At 41.6% G+C, this 21,559-nt stretch overlaps 1 protein-coding gene across 19 annotated transcripts in view; it reads right to left on the reverse strand.

Annotated features, from left to right (window-relative positions):
• Nucleotides 1-21,559, reverse strand: part of Poteg (POTE ankyrin domain family, member G) — a 181,820-nt gene that overhangs the window by 60,134 nt on the left and 100,127 nt on the right. For 17 of the 19 annotated variants that reach the window (XM_063275612.1, XM_063275599.1, XM_063275616.1 and 14 more), the window contains 5 exons: nucleotides 21,269-21,342; nucleotides 19,419-19,512; nucleotides 18,106-18,167; nucleotides 13,622-13,715; nucleotides 11,062-11,132 (listed from right to left, as the gene is read on the reverse strand). In XM_063275612.1, the coding sequence (XP_063131682.1) occupies nucleotides 11,062-11,132; nucleotides 13,622-13,715; nucleotides 18,106-18,167; nucleotides 19,419-19,512; nucleotides 21,269-21,342 (395 nt within the window). The remainder of the gene's footprint in view (nucleotides 1-11,061; nucleotides 11,133-13,621; nucleotides 13,716-18,105; nucleotides 18,168-19,418; nucleotides 19,513-21,268; nucleotides 21,343-21,559) is intronic. The other 2 variants (XM_063275610.1, XM_063275602.1) reach the window with 1 other exon arrangement.

Below are 21,559 nucleotides of genomic sequence, written 5' to 3' on the forward strand. Positions count from 1 at the left end.
TTCAAACCGAATGTGGTGGAATGGAATGAAAGTTAACCTTACCAGTGTATATAAGGACAAAAATACAAATTAAACTTAGAAATTATGCTGGGCTTATAAGAGGAAATAGACAGTCTCCTCGGAGGTCACAGCCTCTCTAGCTCTAAGAAGTCACCTTGATTTCCAGTACCAAGCATGATCTCCCTCCTGTTGAACAGACTTTAAATCCAAGGACAGCTGTTGGTTGCCACCAAGATATGAGGGCCACTATTGCACCCTGAACAGAAATCTTGCAATACTGCTCACTGCTGTGGATCATAGGAATCATGGCTGGACAGGATCAGAGGTTACTTTCTTGTATGTTTACTTCTTGTTTACTTGGTAGGAAGCTTGGTGTGTGTGTGTGTGTGTGTGTGTGTGTGTGTGTGTGTGTGTGTGTGTATAACAGTAACAAAAGGAGATCGTGAATTTGAAAGGGATCAGGGGTGGGGGACATGCGAGGACTTGAAGAGGGGAAAAGGAATGGGGAAATGTTTTTCTAGCTTAATTTTTAAAATCAAGTGAATAGGAAAGATGAAGCTTCACTTGAGTAAAGGTGTATGTGTCACACAAGCCTGGTGATCTGAGGCCAATCTCTGGAACTCAACAGTGGAAGGAAAGAATGAATTTCACGTAGTTGTCTTAAACTTCCCAACATATGCCAACACACATCATGTTTACAAATACAATAACAATACATTTTTAATTAAAATAAAGGATTTATCTGAAATTTTGTTAAATCACTGAACCATGGCAGTCACTGGTTGGTACATTTTTGCTGTCCATATTTTGTAAGAATAAGCATGATGGGTATATTACTAAGAAGAAATGTACAAGAAATAAACAGGGTGCTAAGACAGAGTGAATAGATATGATCCAGAGTTCTCTTTGTCCACATGTTCTTCCCCATGAACTCTTCCTTCTTCTTTATTTGGTAGTGAAACAGTCAGGTTAAGAATGTCTTCAGGCACCCAGAAATGAACCCACACACCTATGGGCACTTGATTTTTGACAAAGGAGCCAAAACCATCAAATGGAAAAAAGATAGCATTTTCAGCAAATGGTGCTGGTTCAACTGGTGGGCAACATGTAGAAGAATGCAGATAGATTCATGCTTATCACCCTGTACAAAGCTTAAGTCCAAGTGGATCAAGGACCTCCACATCAAACCAGACACACTCAAACTAATAGAAGAAAAACTAGGGAAGCATCTGGAACACATGGGCAATGGGAAAAATTTCCTGAACAAAACACCAATGGCTTATGCTCTAAAATCAAGAATCAACAAATGGGATCTCATAAAACTGCAAAGCTTCTGTAAGGCAAAGGACACTGTGGTTAGGACAAAACGGCAACCAACAGATTGGGAAAAGATCTTTACCAATCCTACAACAGATAGAGGCCTTATATCCAAAATATACAAAGAACTCAAGAAGTTAGACCGTAGGGAGACAAATAACCCTATTAAAAAATGGGGTTCAGAGCTAAACAAAGAATTCACAGCTGAGGAATGCCGAATGGCTGAGAAACACCTAAAGAAATGTTCAACATCTTTAGTCATAAGGGAAATGCAAATGAAAACAACCCTGAGATTTCACCTCACACCAGTGAGAATGGCTAACATCAAAAACTCAGGTGACAGCAGATGCTGGAGAGGATGCAGAGAAAGAGGAACACTCCTCCATTGTTGGTGGGATTGCAGACTGGTACAACCATTCTGGAAATCAGTCTGGAGGTTCCTCAGAAAATTGGACATTGAACTGCCTGAGGATCCAGCTATACCTCTCTTGGGCATATACCCAAAAGATGCCCCAACATATAAAAAAGACACGTGCTCCACTATGTTCATCGCAGCCTTATTTATAATAGCCAGAAGCTGGGAAGAACCCAGATGCCCTTCAACAGAGGAATGGATACAGAAAATGTGGTACATCTACACAATGGAATATTACTCAGCTATCAAAAACAATGCCTTTATGAAATTTGTAGGCAAATGGTTGGAACTGGAAAATATCATCCTGAGTGAGGTAAACCAATCACAGAAAAAGACACATGGTATGCACTCATTGAGAAGTGGCTACTAGACCAAATGCTTGAATTACCCTAGATGCCTAGAACACATGAAACTCAAGACGGATGATCAAAATGTGAATGCTTCACTCCTTCTTTAAAAGGGGAACAAGAATACCCTTGGCAGGGAAGAGAGAGGCAAAGATTAAAACTGACACAGAAGGAACACCCATTCAGAGCCTGCCCCACATGTGGCCCATACACATACAGCCATCCAATTAGACAAGATGGATGAAGCAAAGAAGTGCAGGCCGACAGGAGCCAGATATAGATCTCTCCTGAGAGACACAGCCAGAATACAGCAAATACAGAGGCGAATGCCAGCAGCAAACCACTGAACTGAGAATAGGACCCCCGTTGAAGGAATCAGAGAAAGAAGTGGAAGAGCTTGAAGGGGCTCGAGACCCCAAAAGTACAACAATGTCAAGCAACCAGAGCTTCCAGGGACTAAGCCACTACCTAAAGACTATACATGGACTGACCCTGGACTCTGACCTCATAGGTAGCAGTGAATCCTATCCTAGTAAGAGCACCAGTGGAAAGGGAAGCCCTTGGTCCTGCTAAGATTGAACCCCCAGTGAACGTGATTGTTGGGGGGAGGGCGGCAATGGGGGGAGGATGGGGAGGGGAACACCCATAAAGAAATGGAAGGGGAGGGGCTGGGGGATGTTGGCCCAGAAACTGGGAAAGGGAATAACACTCAAAATGTAAATAAGAAATACTTAAGTTAATAAAAAAAAAGTAGTAATAAAAAAAGGATGTCTTGGCTCCCAGACCCGGTGAGAGAGAGACCCAACCGCCTGGTCAGGTGGGCACTCCTGAGGCTGCAGAGCGGAAGAGACCACCAACACTGCTCACCCCTGCCCACATCCCTGGCCCAAGAGGAAACTGTATAAGGCCTCTGGGCTCCCGTGGGGGAGGGCCCAGGAGCGGCAGGACTTCTGCGCCTGAGACACCGCCGCCAGAACCTGAAAGAAACAGACCGGATAAACAGTTCTCTGCACCCAAATCCCGTGGGAGGGAGAGCTAAACCTTCAGAGAGGCAGACAAGCCTGGGAAACCAGAAGAGACTGCTCCCTGCACACACATCTCGGACGCCAGAGGAAAAAGCCAAAGACCATCTGGAACCCTGGTGCACTGAAGCTCCCGGAAGGGGCGGCACAGGTCTCCCTGGTTGCTGCCACTGCAGAGAGCCCCTGGGCAGCACCCCACGAGCGAACCTGAGCCTCGGGACCACAGGTAAGACCAAACTTTCTGCTGCAAGAAAGCTGCCTGGTGAGCTTGGGACACGGAAGCAGAATTTCTCTAGGAGGCACGGTCTGTGTTTACCGGAAGTCCCACACCCGCGGATCCCGGCCCGCAGCAGCTCTCTGCTCCCAGACCCGGTGAGAGAGAGACCCAACCGCCTGGTCAGGTGGGCACTCCTGAGGCTGCAGAGCGGAAGAGACCACCAACACTGCTCACCCCTGCCCACATCCCTGGCCCAAGAGGAAACTGTATAAGGCCTCTGGGCTCCCGTGGGGGAGGGCCCAGGAGCGGCAGGACTTCTGCGCCTGAGACACCGCCGGAACCTGAAAGAAACAGACCGGATAAACAGTTCTCTGCACCCAAATCCCGTGGGAGGGAGAGCTAAACCTTCAGAGAGGCAGACAAGCCTGGGAAACCAGAAGAGACTGCTCCCTGCACACACATCTCGGACGCCAGAGGAAAAAGCCAAAGACCATCTGGAACCCTGGTGCACTGAAGCTCCCGGAAGGGGCGGCACAGGTCTTCCTGGTTGCTGCCGCTGCAGAGAGCCCCTGGGCAGCACCCCACGAGCGAACCTGAGCCTCGGGACCACAGGTAAGACCAAATTTTCTGCTGCAAGAAAGCTGCCTGGTGAACTCAAGACACAGGCCCACAAGAACAGCTGAAGACCTGTAGAGAGGAAAAACTACACGCCGGAAAGCAGAACACACTGTCCCCATAACTGACTGAAAGAGAGGAAAACAGGTCTACAGCACTCCTGATACACAGGCTTATAGGTCAGTCTAGCCACTGTCAGAAATAGCAGAACAAAGTAACACTAGAGATAATCTGATGGCGAGAGGCAAGCGCAGGAACCCAAGCAACAGAAACCAAGACTGCATGCCATCATCGGAGCCCAATTCTCCCGCCAAAACAAACATGGAATATCCAAACACACCAGAAAAGCAAGATCTAGTTTCAAAATCATATTTGATCATGATGCTGGAGGACTTCAAGAAAGACATGAACACACTTAGGGAAACACAGGAAATCATTAATAAACAAGTAGAGGCCTACAGAGAGGAATGGCAAAAATCCCTGAAAGAATTCCAGGAAAACACAATCAAACAGATGAAGGAATTAAAAATGGAAATAGAAGCAATCAAGAAAGAACACATGGAAACAACCCTGGATATAGAAAACCAAAAGAAGAGACAAGGAGCTGTAGATACAAGCTTCACCAACAGAATACAAGAGATGGAAGAGAGAATCTCAGGAGCGGAAGATTCCATAGAAATCATTGACTCAACTGTCAAAGATAATGTAAAGCGGAAAAAGCTACTGGTCCAAAACATACAGGAAATCCAGGACTCAATGAGAAGATCAAACCTAAGGATAATAGGTATAGAAGAGAGTGAAGACTCCCAGCTCAAAGGACCAGTAAATATCTTCAACAAAATCATAGAAGAAAACTTCCCTAACCTAAAAAAAGAGATACCCATAGGCATACAAGAAGCCTACAGAACTCCAAATAGATTGGACCAGAAAAGAAACACCTCCCGTCACATAATTGTCAAAACACCAAACGCACAAAATAAAGAAAGAATATTAAAAGCAGTAAGGGAAAAAGGTCAAGTAACATATAAAGGGAGACCTATCAGAATCACACCAGACTTCTCGCCAGAAACTATGAAGGCCAGAAGATCCTGCACTGATGTCATACAGACCCTAAGAGAACACAAATGCCAGCCCAGGTTACTGTATCCAGCAAAACTCTCAATTAACATTGATGGAGAAACCAAGATATTCCATGACAAAACCAAATTTACACAATATCTTTCTACAAATCCAGCACTACAAAGGATAATAAATGGTAAAGCCCAACATAAGGAGGCAAGCTATACCCTAGAAGAAGCAAGAAACTAATCGTCTTGGCAACAAAACAAAGAGAATGAAAGCACACAAACATAACCTCACATCCAAATATGAATATAAAGGGAAACAATAATCACTATTCCTTAATATCTCTCAATATCAATGGCCTCAACTCCCCAATAAAAAGACATAGATTAACAAACTGGATACGCAACGAGGACCCTGCATTCTGCTGCCTACAGGAAACACACCTCAGAGACAAAGACAGACATTACCTCAGAGTGAAAGGCTGGAAAACAACTTTCCAAGCAAATGGTCAGAAGAAGCAAGCTGGAGTAGCCATTCTAATATCAAATAAAATCAATTTCCAACTAAAAGTCATCAAAAAAGATAAGGAAGGACACTTCATATTCATCAAAGGAAAAATCCACCAAGATGAACTCTCAATCCTAAATATCTATGCCCCAAATACAAGGGCACCTACATACGTAAAAGAAACCTTACTAAAGCTCAAAACACACATTGCACCTCACACAATAATAGTGGGAGATTTCAACACCCCACTCTCATCAATGGACAGATCATGGAAACAGAAATTAAACAGTGATGTCGACAGACTAAGAGAAGTCATGAGCCAAATGGACTTAACGGATATTTATAGAACATTCTATCCTAAAGCAAAAGGATATACCTTCTTCTCAGCTCCTCATGGTACTTTCTCCAAAATTGACCATATAATTGGTCAAAAAACGGGCCTCAACAGGTACAGAAAGATAGAAATAATCCCATGCGTGCTATCGGACCACCACGGCCTAAAACTGGTCTTCAATAACAATAAGGGAAGAATGCCCACATATACGTGGAAATTGAACAATGCTCTACTCAATGATAACCTGGTCAAGGAAGAAATAAAGAAAGAAATTAAAAACTTCTTAGAATTTAATGAAAATGAAGATACAACATACTCAAACTTATGGGACACAATGAAAGCTGTGCTAAGAGGAAAACTCATAGCGCTGAGTGCCTGCAGAAAGAAACAGGAAAGAGCATATGTCAGCAGCTTGACAGCACACCTAAAAGCTCTAGAACAAAAAGAAGCAAATACACCCAGGAGGAGTAGAAGGCAGGAAATAATCAAACTCAGAGCTGAAATCAACCAAGTAGAAACAAAAAGGACCATAGAAAGAATCAACAGGACCAAAAGTTGGTTCTTTGAGAAAATCAACAAGATAGATAAACCCTTAGCCAGACTAACGAGAGGACACAGAGAGTGCGTCCAAATTAACAAAATCAGAAATGAAAAGGGAGACATAACTACAGATTCAGAGGAAATTCAAAAAATCATCAGATCTTACTATAAAAACCTATATTCAACAAAATTTGAAAATCTTCAGGAAATGGACTATTTCCTAGACAGATACCAGGTATCAAAGTTAAATCAGGAACAGATAAACCAGTTAAACAACCCCATAACTCCTAAGGAAATAGAAGCAGTAATTAAAGGTCTCCCAACCAAAAAGAGCCCAGGTCCAGATGGGTTTAGTGCAGAATTCTATCAAACCTTCATAGAAGACCTCATACCAATATTATCCAAACTATTCCACAAAATTGAAACAGATGGAGCCCTACCGAATTCCTTCTACGAATCTACAATTACTCTTATACCTAAACCACACAAAGACACAACAAAGAAAGAGAACTTCAGACCAATTTCCCTTATGAATATCGACGCAAAAATACTCAATAAAATTCTGGCAAACCGAATTCAAGAGCACATCAAAACAATCATCCACCATGATCAAGTAGGCTTCATCCCAGGCATGCAGGGATGGTTTAATATACGGAAAACCATCAACGTGATCCATTATATAAACAAACTGAAAGAACAGAACCACATGATCATTTCATTAGATGCTGAGAAAGCATTTGACAAAATTCAACACCCCTTCATGATAAAAGTCCTGGAAAGAATAGGAATTCAAGGCCCATACCTAAACATAGTAAAAGCCATATACAGCAAACCAGTTGCTAACATTAAACTAAATGGAGAGAAACTTGAAGCAATCCCACTAAAATCAGGGACTAGACAAGGCTGCCCACTCTCTCCCTACTTATTCAATATAGTTCTTGAAGTTCTAGCCAGAGCAATCAGACAACAAAAGGAGATCAAAGGGATACAGATCGGAAAAGAAGAGGTCAAAATATCACTATTTGCAGATGATATGATAGTATATTTAAGTGATCCCAAAAGTTCCACCAGAGAACTACTAAAGCTGATAAACAACTTCAGCAAAGTGGCTGGGTGTAAAATTAACTCAAATAAATCAGTTGCCTTCCTCTATACAAAAGAGAAACAAGCCGAGAAAGAAATTAGGGAAACGACACCCTTCATAATAGACCCAAATAATATAAAGTACCTCGGTGTGACTTTAACCAAGCAAGTAAAAGATCTGTACAATAAGAACTTCAAGTCACTGAAGAAAGAAATTGAAGAAGACCTCAGAAGATGGAAAGATCTCCCATGCTCATGGATTGGCAGGATTAATATAGTAAAAATGGCCATTTTACCAAAAGCAATCTACAGATTCAATGCAATCCCCATCAAAATACCAATCCAATTCTTCAAAGAGTTAGACAGAACAATTTGCAAATTCATCTGGAATAACAAAAAACCCAGGATAGCTAAAGCTATCCTCAACAATAAAAGGACTTCAGGGGGAATCACTATCCCTGAACTCAAGCAGTATTACAGAGCAATAGTGATAAAAACTGCATGGTATTCGTACAGAGACAGACAGATAGACCAATGGAATAGAATTGAAGACCCAGAAATGAACCCACACACCTATGGTCACTTGATTTTTGACAAAGGAGCCAAAACCATCCAATGGAAAAAAGATAGCATTTTCAGCAAATGGTGCTGGTTCAACTGGAGGGCAACATGTAGAAGAATGCAGATCGATCCATGCTTATCACCCTGTACAAAGCTTAAGTCGAAGTGGATCAAGGACCTCCACATCAAACCAGACACACTCAAACTAATAGAAGAAAAACTAGGGAAGCATCTGGAACACATGGGCACTGGAAAAAATTTCCTGAACAAAACACCAATGGCTTATGCTCTAAGATCAAGAATTGACAAATGGGATCTCATAAAACTGCAAAGCTTCTGTAAGGCAAAGGACACTGTGGTTAGGACAAAACGGCAACCAACAGATTGGGAAAAGATCTTTACCAACCCTACAACAGATAGAGGCCTTATATCCAAAATATACAAAGAACTCAAGAAGTTAGACCGCAGGGAAACAAATAACCCTATTAAAAAATGGGGTTCAGAGCTAAACAAAGAATTCACAGCTGAGGAATGCCGAATGGCTGAGAAACACCTAAAGAAATGTTCAACATCTTTAGTCATAAGGGAAATGCAAATCAAAACAACCCTGAGATTTCACCTCACACCAGTGCGATTGGCTAAGATCAAAAACTCAGGTGACAGCAGATGCTGGCGAGGTTGTGGAGAAAGAGGAACACTCCTCCATTGTTGGTGGGATTGCAGACTGGTAAAACCATTCTGGAAATCAGTCTGGAGGTTCCTCAGAAAATTGGACATTGAACTGCCTGAGGATCCAGCTATACCTCTCTTGGGCATATACCCAAAAGATGCCTCAACATATAAAAGAGACACGTGCTCCACTATGTTCATCGCAGCCTTATTTATAATAGCCAGAAAATGGAAAGAACCCAGATGCCCTTCAACAGAGGAATGGATACAGAAAATGTGGTACATCTACACAATGGAATACTACTCAGCTATCAAAAACAACGAGTTTATGAAATTCGTAGGCAAATGGTTGGAACTGGAAAATATCATCCTGAGTGAACTAACCCAATCACAGAAAGACATACATGGTATGCACTCATTGATAAGTGGCTATTAGCCCAAATGCTTGAATTACCCTAGATCCCTAGAACAAACGAAACTCAAGACGGATGATCAAAATGTGAATGCTTCACTCCTTCTTTAAATGAGGAAAAAGAATACCCTTGGCAGGGAAGGGAGAGGCAAAGATTAAAACAGAGACTGAAGGAACACCCATTCAGAGCCTGTCCCACATTTGGCCCATACATATACAGCCACCCAATTGGACTAGATGGATGAAGCAAAGAAGTGCAGACCGACAGGAGCCGGATGTAGATCGCTCCTGAGAGACACAGCCAGAATACAGCAAATACAGAGGCGAATGCCAGCAGCAAACCACTGAACTGAGAATAGGTCCCCTATTGAAGGAATCAGAGAAAGAACTGGAAGAGCTTGAAGGGGCTCGAGACCCCAAAAGTACAACAATGCCAAGCAACCAGAGCTTCCAGGGACTAAGCCACTACCTAAAGACTATACATGGACTGACCCTGGACTCTGACCCCATAGGTAGCAATGAATATCCTAGTAAGAGCACCAGTGGAAGGGGAAGCCCTGGGTCCTGCTAAGACTGAACCCCCAGTGAACTAGTCTATGGGGGGAGGGCGGCAATGGTGGGAGGGTTGGGAAGGGAACACCCATAAGGAAGGGGAGGGGGGAGGGGGATGTTTGCCCGGAAACCGGGAAAGGGAATAACACTCGAAATGTATATAAGAAATACTCAAGTTAATAAAAAAAAAAAAAAAAAAAGGATGTCTTCAGGCAACAAAAGTGGACAAGTGGGCAAAAGTACAGACCTCTACATGAGGAGCAGAGTTCAAATCCCAAGAACCCACTTAAAATCCTGATGCACATAATACTGTTTATGGACTTAGTACTTCTGCGAGGACATGGGAGACTAAGACAGGAGAAATCCCAGAAACCCTGGAGCCAGCTATCCTGGAAATCACAAATTAAAAAGGCTAAGGAAACCCTGACTCACCAACACACATATCGCAGTGTTTGTGTGCCCACGTCCATGTGCATGAGTGCACACATAAACATACTGCGCACTCATATACATGAAATTCACAGACACACATTTCATGCCTCTCTCTCAGCCCTGTGTTAAAGAGAAACCTTTGCATCTTTTCTATGATGATGATAATGATGGTGGTGGTGGTGGTGGTGGTGGTGGTGGTGGTGGTGGTGGTGGTGGTGGTGGTGGTGGTGGTGATGGTGGTGCCATCTGAGTTTTACAAGGAGCACTCACAGTGATAGGCACCTATTTTGCTGCCCTTGAACAATGTAGCACAGATTCTTAAATCTTTTCTACTCAGTAACCAGAAATTTATTATAGCAACCAAAGGTCACAGTAAGCACAGCTACTTCATGAAGGAATCGAGCAGCTCTTGCTGTGCTCCTGTAGTGTGTTATTATTTGTAAAAGGTGACCAAGACTAGACTTGGGACACTGTCATTCTAATCCTGGGGATCCTGGGGATCTGTGCACAAGGCTGTTGTTCACACACTGGCTGGATTGAAGACAACTTCACTGAAAGAATGAAGTAGATGCTTATTTGTAAACAATGATAACTGACAACAGGAAATCTAAATATTTGACTGAATAGAAATGACAGTGATGTCACATTAATCATGTCCAGGGGTGAAGAACACACATAATTTAAACATCTTAGTGATAAGTCAAATTTAATCTGCCTTGTAAATATGAAATGTGGTTATGCGATTGATTAAAGCAGAAAATAAACATTGTGAATGGCTGCCCAGAGTAAGGGTTAGGCATTAGTCACTATACATGGTTAAAGATGCCTTACTGGGAAATAGCTTACAAGGTGTTAAATTATATATTAACTTATCACCGAGTGATACTCTAGGTTAGTCCACAAAGTAACTCGACCTGGGTTGTGACCATTTTTTACCAAAAATATATAAAAAGAATTTTTCATATTCACATACCAACCGTGGCTTCTTCATGCTGCCATGATATCTTGTTTGTTCTTCTGATGAAAATCGTGTAGTGGAGTCTACTAAAAAAGTTCACACAGGTGGTTAAAATCAATAATTGGAACAGTCAGAAAATTATTATATATAACCAGTCATTTGAAAGACTTTAAAACTAAGCAAGGAGGAAGAAGAGGAGGAGGAGAAAGCAGCAAGAAGAAAAAAAAAGAACAAAAAGAACAAGAACAAGAAACAACCTTGGACTTTAACAACTAAACATTTAAATTAATGAATATTTATTTACTGGATTAGGAAATATATACAATTATCAAGAATTTCATATACCAAACAGACACACGCTAGGAGGCACAGATGCATGCAAAAGCTGTCCAAGTAAACAGAAATTAATACACACTTAGAAACGCAACTGATGATAATATGGAATCACATGAAGCCACACTACACACTGTTTCTACCTGGGGAGAGGAATGTATCAAAGATTTACTTTCCTACAAGTTCTTACATCTCATTATGCAAACACCTTCTTCCTCAGATGGCAAATGTGTGTCTCTACTATTTTGACACACCTTTTCTTTTTCCTAAAACTCAGCAAAGATTGTGAAGTCTTCCTGGGTTCTCATTCTCCAGGTCAACATGTACTTTTCTCGGAACTATCTTAGAATTTCATCGTCTTTCAAATGTCTCCTCCCCAGTTACTTCTTTAGATAGCTAACTTTTTGCTTCTAGCCTAAAAGTGACAATGTTTATACCCTTCAACAGAGGAATGGATACAGAACATGTGGTACATCTTCTGTGGTTATATGTTTTTCAGTTTTTGACATTATTATATTATTATTATTATCATTGTTGTTATTGTTATTATTATCATTATTCTTTATCATCTTATCATCACCATTATAATTATTTTTATGTATGGGTGTTTTGTCTGCATGTACATCAGAGCACAGAATTAGGTATCAAGTCACACAGAACTGGAGTTTCAAAGGGTTATGGGCTGTCTTGTGGTTACTGGCAATTAAGCCAGGGTGCTTTGAAAGCCCATTCAGTGCTCTTTGTAAAAAGCGTTTCTTATTTGTCCACTGTAATTGTCATCTCAGAGGCTTATTGCTGATAAGCTCACCCTTTATTGTTCTTTTCTGAACTCTAGCTGGCTGGTTCAACAGCTATTCTGGCCCGGACTCCTCTTCAAGCTGACTGATCCAATCTGACTTCTCTCAGTTTCTCACTAACTGCTCTGCTTAGCCTAAAACTAACTCTGGCAGTTTGTCCTGATCTTCTGGCTTCTACTTATTCTCTGGCTTCAACTGCCTCTGCTGACCTGCACTGAACTGCATCAACTCACAAACTCAACTCCATTGCACTGACTCCCCACTGAGTCAACTCCCGACTGACTGACTCGCACCAAACTGCTCTCAAAGGGCTTTTCTTTCCTGTGCTCTTCTCGTGAAAGTTAGACAGATCCTATCTCTGACTTATTCTGTCAAATCTTTCTCTGATCCATCACTTTGTCCCCCAATTAGAAGTCACTTTCAAACATGGCTGCTTTCTTCTATAAACTAACCGTACCTACATAGGTTGTGGTTAAAGGTGTGTACTAAAGGCTTGTCTGTAGTTCAGCCAGAGTAGCCATGTTGCTGGATTAAAATTCCTCTACAGCTCTTAGCCACTGAGCTATCTCTCCAGTTCTTAGTTAGGTCGTCTTTTTGGGTAAGTAGTGTCTCATTTACTTTATCCAATAAGCGTTCACTAAATTCTTACTGGTTCCTGCCCTGGAATGTGTTGGACACAAACGTTCCCATGATGCTCAGGCATAGGCAGTGCCTGAAGCAATTCCTGCAGAATGAGAACGGGCAAGTGAGGAGGTGTGGAAGGTGGAATGAGAGGCGAACTGTTAGATAGAAGAAGCCACTGTCCTTGACAATAACTTGAGTACATATAATACCGTCTATAGCTGCCTGGTATCATTTACTGTAAAGAAACCCCGTCCATTTAAGACTTGGTATTTCTTTCCCAGATGCATTGCCAGCAGTGAGGGAAATAAGGCACCTGCTGGCTTTAGGTCCTACCATTCATCTCTGAAATCTTTTGTTGCTTCTATCTTATTTATCTCCTACCTACATTTCTAGCACAACTGACTTTCATCTTGTGAAAGATTTCTTTTCAGAATCCCCTCTAAAACCATGGCATGATTTCCATGTATTTATTCTTTGTAACTTCACCCACTTTAACCTTTGCTCCCTCTTCCTAAACACTCCTCCGTTTCCTAAAATTCTCATTTTAAATAGAAGACTGATGCTCTTTACCCAGTGCAGTTTCTGCACTAACATCTAGTTGTGAATTCTTTCAGAAGTCCGAGAACATACACATACCTGCCGTCACTTAGGACTTTCTGATTCTTAAATATTTATTGGGCAGCTTTCTTTGGTAAAGACGGTGTTCTCCATCTTCCTGTTTCAGTGGGCGCTCCCTGCACAGGCCGTTTGTTTTGGCTGTGAGCCTCGTCTTTAATGGTCGAGCCATCTCGACCAACAATAACTATTGACAGAGTTCTCACCTTTCTCTTGGCCAGCTCCTCTGTGTCTTCTGCTTCTCTCAGGGCCCACAGACACTCGGGCACTCCGCTTCAGCTGAAGCCGCTCGAACATGGGCTGATAAAAAGAGCATCAGTAAGGAGCTGCCAATGTTTCCTAACATTGCCTTTTCCTCCCTCAAAATCAATCACACATAAATTAAAGTCCCGTAGGTAGGAAACCAAAGCCACATTTTGGATATAGATCCTTACATATGCTCTCTAAACACTTCTGTATTTTCTCTCATTTGACAATTGACCATAGAGGTCTAGAGGAGACATAATTACGTAAGAGTCTATGTGGTGCATCTCTGAACAAGAAATTAGCTTCAGGATGCCTGGGTTATTTGCAATAATCACAAAGCATCAGAGTTTTGAAACATGTGTGAAAACACATCTCATTCTCCTCTTTCGGTTACAGAATTAGACGCTGAGATGGTTCTCATGGGCAGAAGTGCTTTTTGTTGCAAAACAAAACAAATGGACAAGAAAAGAGCCTTTCTACCATGTCCTCTTGGGATTTCCCTGATCCTTGCTATAAAATAAAAGCTACAAATATATTAAGAGTCGATGCTTTTAGTCAGGAAAGGTCTGATTACATGGAGACCACATCTTTCTTCGGTTACCAGCTAATTAAAAGCATCAGAAAATTACATATCCCATGCAAGTTTTTAAAATTAAGAAAGAATAATGAAAATTATTTAAAGCATTTATGAATGACAGAACATAGGAACTTTTAAAAACTAAGCTCCTACAGTGTGTCTGGCACTGAGGGCCACGTCTATGTCTTCATGCCATGGGGATGCAAGTAACTGATGGCTATTTTCCTTTCTGCTGCCAAGACAACTGAGGATAGAAAGACACTAAGGGAGAAGTGAAATGCTTTAGTAATCTCTAGATGATGGTGCATTAATGAATAAAATACAGCAACTTCCTCTCCAGTTAATTTGACCAACTGTGAGGCCAAACTCGAATTCTCCCCATCATTGCCTATGTCTCCGTCTGTATGTAGTTCATTTACTGGTCTGTCGTCTTTCTTGTGTGTGTGTGTGTGTGTGTGTGTGTGTGTGTGTGTGTGTGTGTGTGTGTGTTCCTTCTGTTCTATATCCATGCTTGCATGCGTCTGTGCCTCTGTGTGCCTGTATAGGTTTCTATCCCTAACAAAGGGCTTTGCTCAGTGTTTGTATAACAGGACAGAGAATGTGGGGAAAGAACAAGGACATTCTACAGTATTATTTAATAGAGCTTTAAAGGGAAGGCATCACCATCTGACCCTGAATACCACTCAAAATGGCAAACAGCTGTTATTAACTACATCCACACATTGCTTCCAATACTTGTGAGATCCGAATTGTTAAAGGTTGCTGTCAGCATGTTGGGTACTGTCAGAAAAATGGTTCTGCAACACACACATATGCACATACATTATTCTGTCCATGGGAATGGAATGGTACACAGCTTGAAATTAATGCAACTGTACATTTAGGTCAGGTTGTGAAGCTGATTACATAAACAAGGCACAGGGAGGTTGCCTAAATTGTCTCTTAAAAGCTGACTAAGCTTCAGCGAGCTGAATGCACAGTAGGATGCCAGGTTAAGTACGTAGTCATAAATGACTTTAAGGCATATTATTGATCAGGCTGCAAGGTCCAGCAAAAGATCAGTCTCTTTGGTATCGAGAGATACTTGGATAAAATTGTCACAATAGATCTCTGTATTCATATATCGTCTTGTTAGAATGCTCAGATATTGGGGATTGTCATCATCACATTAATCAGGTTCAGGGAGGATCGCTCTTCTACTATTCACACTTTAAATTGCTGAGTCTTCCATTCAAATCTGGCCTATCTCCACACTGGGACATTATAGGAATGGAACTCCAGCAGTTAGAAAAGGTTGTGATGAAAGGAATCCAAGGAGAAAGCCGAGAGCAGTTTGGTGACTAAGGATTCTGAAATATGATTCCTGGCACAACAGACAACATGTTCTAAAATTAGATATCGGATACTAGATGTGATCTTATGATCGTGAGACCTGATGCCTCACTAGGGCTGCAGGACTTATAACTGCCTCCGCCTGTTGTAAGCACTCACTAGTAAAAACAGTCTTTTTTTTTTCTTTTTTTTCGGAGCTGGGGACCGAACCCAGGGCCTTGCGCTTCCTAGGCAAGCGCTCTACCACTGAGCTAAATCCCCAACCCCATAAAAACAGTCTTTAAAAGAATGTAAAGTCTCAGGGTTGTTTTGATTTGCATTTCCCTTATGACTAAAGATGTTGAACATTTCTTTAGGTGTTTCTCAGCCATTCGGCATTCCTCAGCTGTGAATTCTTTGTTTAGCTCTGAACCCCATTTTTTAATAGGGTTATTTGTTTCCCTGCGGTCTAACTTCTTGAGTTCTTTGTATATTTTGGATATAAGGCCTCTATCTGTTGTAGGATTGGTAAAGATCTTTTCCCAATCTGTTGGTTGCCGTTTTGTCCTAACCACAGTGTCCTTTGCCTTACAGAAGCTTTGCAGTTTTATGAGATCCCATTTGTCGATTCTTGATCTTAGAGCATAAGCCATTGGTGTTTTGTTTAGGAAATTTTTTCCAGTGCCCATGTGTTCCAGATGCTTCCCTAGTTTTTCTTCTATTAGTTTGAGTGTGTCTGGTTTGATGTGGAGGTCCTTGATCCACTTGGACTTAAGCTTTGTACAGGGTGATAAGGATGGATCGATCTGCATTCTTCTACATGTTGACCTCCAGTTGAACCAGCACCATTTGCTGAAAATGCTATCTTTTTTCCATTGGATGGTTTTGGCTCCTTTGTCAAAAATCAAGTGACCATAGGTGTGTGGGTTCATTTCTGGGTCTTCAATTCTATTCCATTGGTCTATCCGTCTGTCTCTGTACCAATACCATGCAGTTTTTATCACTATTGCTCTGTAATACTGCTTGAGTTCAGGGATAGTGATTCCCCCTGAAGTCCTTTTATTGTTGAGGATAGCTTTAGCTATCCTGGGTTTTTTGTTATTCCAGATGAATTTGCAAATTGTTCTGTCTAACTCTTTGAAGAATTGGATTGGTATTTTGATGGGGATTGCATTGAATCTGTAGATTGCTTTTGGTAAAATGGCCAATTTTACTATATTAATCCTGCCAATCCATGAGCATGGGAGATCTTTCCATCTTCTGAGGTCTTCTTCAATTTCCTTCTTCAGTGTCTTGAAGTTCTTATTGTACAGATCTTTTCACCTCACACCAGTGAGAATGGCTAAGATCAAAAACTCAGGGGACAACAGATGCTGGCGAGGATGTGGAGAAAGAGGAACACTCCTCCATTGTTGGTGGGATTGCAAACTGGTACAACCATTCTGGAAATCAGTCTGGAGGATCCTCAGAAAATTGGACATTGAACTGCCTGAGGATCCAGCTATACCTCTCTTGGGCATATACCCAAAAGATGCCCCAACATATAAAAAAGACACGTGCTCCACTATGTTCATTGCAGCCTTATTTATAATAGCCAGAAGCTGGAAAGAACCCAGATGCCCTTCAACAGAGGAATGGATACAGAAAATGTGGTACATCTACACAATGGAATATTACTCAGCTATCAAAAACAACGACTTTATGAAATTCGTAGGCAAATGGTTGGAACTGGAAAACATCATCCTGAGTGAGCTAACCCAATCACAGAAAGACATACATGGTATGCACTCATTGATAAGTGGCTATTAGCCCAAATGCTTGAATTACCCTAGATGCCTAGAACAAATGAAACTCAAGACGGATGATCAAAATGTGAATGCTTCACTCCTTCTTTAAAAGGGGAACAAGAATACCCTTGGCAGGGAAGAGAGAGGCAAAGATTAAAACAGAGACTGAAGGAACACTCATTCAGAGCCTGCCCCACATGTGGCCCATACATATACAGCCACCCAATTAGACAAGATGGATGAAGCAAAGAAGTGCAGACCGACAGGAGCCGGATGTAGATCGCTCCTGAGAGACACAGCCAGAATACAGCAAATACAGAGGCGAATGCCAGCAGCAAACCACTGAACTGAGAATAGGACCCCCGTTGAAGGAATCAGAGAAAGAACTGGAAGAGCTTGAAGGGGCTCGAGACCCCATATGTACAACAATGCCAAGCAACCAGAGCTTCCAGGGACTAAGCCACTACCTAAAGACTATACATGGACTGACCCTGGACTCTGACCTCATAGGTAGCAATGAATATCCTAGTAAGAGCACCAGTGGAAGGGGAAGCCCTGGGTCCTGCTAAGACTGAACCCCCAGTGAACTAGACTATGGGGGGGAGGGCGGCAATGGGGGGAGGGTTGGGAGGGGAACACCCATAAGGAAGGGGAGGGGGGAGGGGGATGTTTGCCCGGATACCCGGAAAGGGAATAACACTCGAAATGTATATAAGAAATACTCAAGTTAATAAAAAAAAAAAAAAAAAGAATGTAAAGTCTTGAATACCTTCCATTGCATCTTGTCACCACCAGCCCGTCCCTCTGGCCTTAGTTGTGCTGTCGCTGCTCCTGAGAGATACATATGTGTACAATGTTCATCCCTGAATACATAAGCTTGCAAGCAACATTAAAGGGAATGAGCAGGACACACACACACACACACACACACACACACACACACACACACACACACACACACATGCCAACAACTCAATAGAGGATTTGTCATGCCTGATTTTGACGGTTTTATCAGGAGGCTTTTGACTCTTGAAGATAGCATTGTCAGCCCAGATTAAAAAAACATACATGCATATTTTTATGAGGTATATTTATACGCAAAATATGTATATATTTTACAGAGACTTCCATGGTTTTTCTTTTCCAGCAGGTAGTCAATAGTATGATTCCTTGTGCTTTTTTCAGATCCCCTTACTGTTGTTTCAGCCTCCTTCCTGTGTATTCCCCTTCCATGATTAGAGCTTCTGCATATGCACATCCATCAAATCACTAGTTTCCTGGTATTCTTCCTGACTATTCTTCCCAAAAAACCCCCCACAGCCTGGCTCAATGTTTAAGGACCAAAAAGTCTAAGGTGGGTTGAGAATCTCAGACAGGACTATTGACTTGCCTGATTATATCCTAACGCGATGTTTAAGATGTTATGAATTTCCTATTCAGATCAGCACCCCAGTCTCTATTGTTGCCTAACACCTTGAGAGTGTGTGAGGACAAAGATGAATATGGGATCTTCCGGTCCAACCCTTTTCTGCCCTACAAAAACCCCGAGCAGCCTGCACCAAGCATGCGCACTCTCCACTTCCGCAAAGACTGGTGCCCTTGGGTTGTCCTGAGTAAAGAACAGCCCTGATCCTGTAGAGGTTGTGCTCCACTTTCCAAGTACTCTTAGTCTCTTAGAATAGAGACTCTTGGATGCTTCTTTCTTATTTTTTCCTATATTTCTAATACAACTCTTTCGTTTTGTTAAAAAAAAAAAAAAAAGGCTCTCGGGTGTATACACGACCTCGTTTCCCACTGCCTGTAATTCTTCCCATTTAAATCTTTGTTTCCTCTTCCTAAATACCCTTCCATTTCCTAAAATTTCTCATTTTAGACTAAAACTTAGATGATGTTAATCCTGCTTTAGTTCCCTTACCAACACTTGCAATGTAACTTCCTTTGGAAGCCTAAGAAGAAAGAAAGATCAATGCCATTTACTATATTACTATGTAAGTAAAAGGAACGCGCTAAGCAAACAGTGCTTATATCTTCCTCTATTCACAAAAACTCTTTCAAATGACTTATTACTAACTGTGTTCTCACCTTTCTCTTGAGTGGCTCCTGTGTTTTCCCCACTGTCTTTAGAATCCATAGACGTTCGAGCACTCCATCTCGGTTGAAATCGCTCAAAGACAGGCTGTTAACATGAGTTATCCATAAGGAGCTGCGCAAACATTTCCCAACAACTTTCCTAAGATAGAGATAGACGTCATAGAAAAAGAACTGGATAGAAATAAAGGAAGAATGTACAAAAAGGATGGATGGATGGATAGATAGATAGATAATACATAGATACATAGATACATAGATACATACATAGACAGACAGATAGATAAAAACATGTGACAAGATCCTTACTGATGCTTTCTCCATAAGGTCTGAACTTCCCTTCATATGATAACTGACCACAGAAGTCCAGAGGAGAGATCATCATAGAGAATCTATACTGTGCATCTTTAAACAGGAAGTTAACGCCAAAATGCCTAATTAATGTTTGCAATAATCACAAAAATCATTAATGTGAATATGCACATGCATGTAGGCATGCATATACATACATACACATACAGACCTTATTTTCCTTTTGCATGCAAACTAGTGTTTGCAATAATCACAAAAATCACTTGATTTGAGCACATCTATGTATGCTCATACATACAATCATTGGTGACATTGCTGACAACCTCCCATTTGCTTGTCTTTGTTAGGGCTACATTTTCTGTCTTATATATATTGTACTGCATACAATACTTGTATACTGTATTCTTAAGCACCCGAAGGTGTCTGATGAGTCAGCTGTCACTCTAACTCCATTCTTCATGACTTTTCATTTTAATTTTTTGAGATAATCCTTCAGTTTCAGCCTCCTAAGTGCCAAGGCCAGGTCCTAGGTATACACCGGCCTCTCCAGGGCACATCCTTCTAATTTCAGCCGTAGAGCTGAATGCCTATCTCAATGGATTCTAACACCAAGCAAAGCCAGTGTGTGATATTTTGTTATATTTTCTGATGTATATTATGAATTAGCAAAGAAATTAAAAGTTATTACTATGGAACATGAACACCAGAGGACACCATCTAGAAGATAATGTTCTATTTATTTTCAGTGGGGTCTAGTGTACAACTGTATTCTCATACATGCCTGAGACCACGAAGGCAGCAAGAGACCGAAGAAAATATAAACCCTACCCTTGGCTATGCTGTTGGCTGCATAGGAGCTCTTGAGTGAGTTTTCAGACATTGGAAATGAACATCAAAGCATTAATCGGGTTCAGAAGGGTTACTTCTGCTACTCTTCATACTTTAAACTCACCAGTTCAAATCTGGTCTATCTCTGTACTAGGTAAGATGTTACAGAAATGGAACTTGAACAATAAGAAAAGGTTGTAAAAAGGATGGCCTTGCTGGGCACCAATGAAAGGAGAAGCCCTTGGTCCTGCCAAGATTGCACCCCCCAGTGTAGGGGATTGTTGGGGGGTGGTAAGAGGGTGGATGAGGAGGGGAACACCCTTATAGAAGAATGGGAGGGAGGGGGCTAGGGGACTTATGGACAGTCAACCTGGAATGGGAATAACATTTAAAATGTAAATAAGAAATACCTAATAAAAAATTTAAAAAAAAGAGATAATCCAAATAAAAATTCTAACAATTGTGGCTTAATAACAAAACAAGAAAAGAAATGGTTGTAAAAGAAATCCAGGGATAGGGCACAGGAGCAATTAGTTTAGATTCTGAAAAGACATTATACATGGCACAGGTGACCAAAGGGTTTTAAAATTAGATATAAAGACTCTCTTTATTCTCTAACATGGTGTGCCTTGTAACTCACTCATCCTGTGTTAATAGGTATCACTGAGAAGAACCTTAATATAAAAATGTAAAGTTCTCGGTACCTTTCTCTGCTTCTTCTCAATGGCATACCGTCCCACCTGTTCCTCCTCTGGCCTGAGTTGGACTGCTGTTACTCCTGAGAGAGACGTATGTTTAGTTAAAATCAGTCAGAGCAGAGCTGAAGGGGCTTGCAACCACATAAGAACAACAATATCAACCAACCAACGCTTCCAGGGACTAAACCAGCACCCAAGGACTTCACAGGGACAGAGCCATGGCTCCAGCTGCGTTTGTAGCAGAGGGTGGCCTTGTTGGGCATCAGTGGAAGGAGAAGCCCTTGGTCTGCCAAGGCT

The sequence above is a fragment of the Rattus norvegicus genome, chromosome 16, assembly GCF_036323735.1.
Source record: "Rattus norvegicus strain BN/NHsdMcwi chromosome 16, GRCr8, whole genome shotgun sequence".
Lineage (NCBI taxonomy): Eukaryota > Metazoa > Chordata > Mammalia > Rodentia > Muridae > Rattus > Rattus norvegicus.